The sequence below is a fragment of the Euprymna scolopes genome, chromosome 12 (genome assembly GCF_053919585.1).
Source record: "Euprymna scolopes isolate OS-2025 chromosome 12, ASM5391958v1, whole genome shotgun sequence".
NCBI lineage: Eukaryota > Metazoa > Mollusca > Cephalopoda > Sepiida > Sepiolidae > Euprymna > Euprymna scolopes.
The window spans coordinates 26,382,681-26,385,774 of record NC_136493.1 but is presented as its reverse complement, the minus strand read 5'-3'; the positions used below and the strand labels follow the sequence as shown (position 1 = coordinate 26,385,774).

At 31.3% G+C, this 3,094-nt stretch overlaps 1 protein-coding gene across 1 annotated transcript in view; it reads left to right on the top strand.

Moving 5' to 3' along the window:
• The first annotated feature begins 376 nt into the window (after window positions 1–376).
• LOC145291212 (uncharacterized) overlaps window positions 377–3,094 on the top strand; it is an 18,117-nt gene continuing 15,399 nt past the window's right edge. The window contains exon 1 of the mRNA XM_080136797.1: window positions 377–757. Within this exon, the coding sequence (XP_079992923.1) occupies window positions 620–757 (138 nt within the window). The 5' untranslated portion in view covers window positions 377–619. The remainder of the gene's footprint in view (window positions 758–3,094) is intronic.

The following is a 3,094-nucleotide window of genomic DNA, read 5'->3' as shown; positions in this document are numbered from 1 at the left end:
TTGTCGAATGGAACGAAAGAATTTTATTTTTTTTATTTTTATGATTATGTCTCGCTTTATTGGGACTGGCTATAGCATTCAATGTATTTTATAGGCGAACGTTTTCGATTTGTTCTCAATATACACTGGTTTATTGTTTTCTTAATAAAATGGAATAACACTGTGGGTTCTCACCACACCTTTTCCATGTGGACATAATGGCATTCTTCTTCTTCTTCTTCTTCTTCTTCTTTTTCTTCTTCTTCTTTTTCTTCTTCTTCTCTCTCTCTCTCTCTTCTTGGCCTTTTTTTGCTTCTTATTTTCTCATCCTCCTTCTTTATCCTCTTCTTCCTCATTTTTTTCTTCTTCTACTTATGCTTCTTTTTCTTATTGTATGCAATAAATAAATTATTTACAACCCACCACTTTTTTTTTTCTTGCAGACGTAATTCAGGTAGCAATTTAATCCTCCGCCTTCGGCTAGTTAGGTTACTCCCTCCATCCATCGAACAAGCAAGAAACGAACCTGTTTCAAGTTGGTAATTGTCCGCGCTGCCTATATAAACAGGAGACGACCCATTTCTCGACACAAATTTGCTCCGTGCTCTCTTACAACTCGGTCAGCAAAGACAGCTTAATCATGCCTCTTACTCGGGAACAATACAAGCAATTCTTTCTCCAATTTGACACCAGCGGCGATAAAAAACTTTCCTTTGAGGAATTCAGGAATTACTTGTCGAAGTTGTTGCACGTCGAAGTCAGTCAACAAGCTGTCAAGGTAAATAATTAACTTATCTTTATTCACGAGGGTCGTTCCAACAGTAAAGCCTCCTATTTTTTTTTTTAACTCAAAAAGTTGAAGAGCCATAAAGAATGCAGTGGTACCATTAAAACGAGCGACATTTTATGCTCCAGGATTCATTCTTTTACATAGTCACCACTATTCTCAATGCCCTTTTGTCAAAAATTCAATGACGGGCGCATCCCTGCTTTTGACGCACTCCATGACAGAGGTTGCTTTCCCAAAGTGTCACACCGTCAATATCTGTAACAGAGGGATAAAACTTTCAGGTCATGAATTCATAAATTCTGTAATAATTGCAATGCAATTTGTTGTCCCATCTGACCCATTTCGGTGGAAAAAAAAATAGGATGCATTAACTTTGAAACGCGCCTCGTATTTGTTGTTTATAGTTTATTTGTTGGCGAGCACTAGGTGTATCAGAATTTTTGTAGGAATTTTTGACACCCCTAACACGAAACTGCGAATAAAATATAAAAATCTCGTAATTTCTCTGTTAAAAGTGGGTTATTTATTTTCTTTATGGATTATACTTCCAAAATAAACTATTAAAGTTGTTTTAAAAGTAATAAAAATATATTTTTTAAAACAGTAATGAATTTTCCGAACTCAATATTTTTCAATTTTTAAACTTTAAAAATCTATCAAAATTTTTCTATTGATTGTATTTTTACGATATTTTCAGGGTCAATGTGAAATTTTATGTTCTTTCCAATAAACCGAATATAATATTTTAGACAAACGTTTTTTTTTTTTAATTCACGCCCCCCCCCCCCATTTTCAAGTTTCTATTAAAAAGTAAATAATTAATTTACTCACCGAAAAGTAAATAATTAATTTACTCACAAATTGAAGAGACAAGGTCAATAAATAATATATTCAAATTTAAAACAAAAAACAGGTAGTGTTTTTTAGAATTTTACCTGTAAAGTTTGAAGTTTAAAACCTTTTTTTTAAACCACGTTATTTGTTTGTTTTTTTTAGTTTTTTTTTTTTTAATGAAACCTTGGTCCTTGCTCTTTTAATTGAAAAAAATATTAGGGCTTGAATTACATTTTTTTCGAGGAGTTATAAGCTTGGAAAGACAGGGGGGTCGAATAATTCACGCTTCCCATTTTGAAATGTCTATTAAAAAGTAAATAATTTATGTACCAAAATCTTATAATATAACAAATTGAAGATAAAAGGTCAATAAATAATATATTCAAATTTAAAACAAAAAAAAAAGAACAGTTTTTTTAGAAATTTATCTTTATATATTCGGTCCAATACAATATAATAATAAATACGAAATCTGCATTAATCAAAATATCATAATTAAGTGTATTTTACGACCGGGCGATGCCGAGTGGCCTACTAGTCGTATTTATAACTAGAACATGAAGGTAGAGGTGCACGCTATAGTTGATTTTATCGCATTTGTTTCTTTAACCCATTATTTCCCAGAGGATCTAATCTTTTTGCTATTAAGTTGAAACTTTGTGTAACGACTAGGGCTATGGCAACAAAATATTCTTGTCATTGCTTTGACACTCGAGTATATATCCGACACAGTTAGACACAGTTAATCAACCGAGAACCACATCACTCTATATAAAAGCATGTAAGATATTAACTGATATATACTCGAGAGTCAAAACAGTAAAAAGAATATGCTGTTGTCCTAGTAATAACTAAAAATGGGTTAAAATACGCAAATTTCAAACTGAACCCATTATTTAACCCATTATTTAACCCATTATTTAACCCATCAGGATAAATCATTCTCATTTCATTATCTATGACCAAGTAAATGTATTAACGTTTATTATTATTAACCTATAAATCGCAGAGAATCTAAATTTTTTGCTATCAAGCGGAAACTTTGGGCAATGACTAAAAAAGGATTAAAATACGCAAATTGAACGGAAAAGGTTATTCACACATTATGACAAGAAGCAAAGCGGTTCACACACCCTTTTAGCAATAAGTTAGCGCTTTACTTTTGCAAGACTCATGTATATGAGTTCATACGTCATTGAACAAATAGAATTTTAGCAAAATTGCCAAAAAATTTCAAGAAAGTTTCAACAACTCTCAGACAGAAGTTGATTAATATCGACGAATTTGGTCTTTTTATTTTTTCAGAGTAATTACGAAGTAGTCAGTATTATTATATATTGTTTTTTAGGTTTTACAAATAAATTATTTGATGTCCTATTTATGGGATAGCGGATGAAATATAAACAAACTGAATGAATTAAGTTTGTTTATATAGTTTTAATTACACAAGAGTAATGTTGAACTATTCTTCATTTTAGGGATTGAGTTATG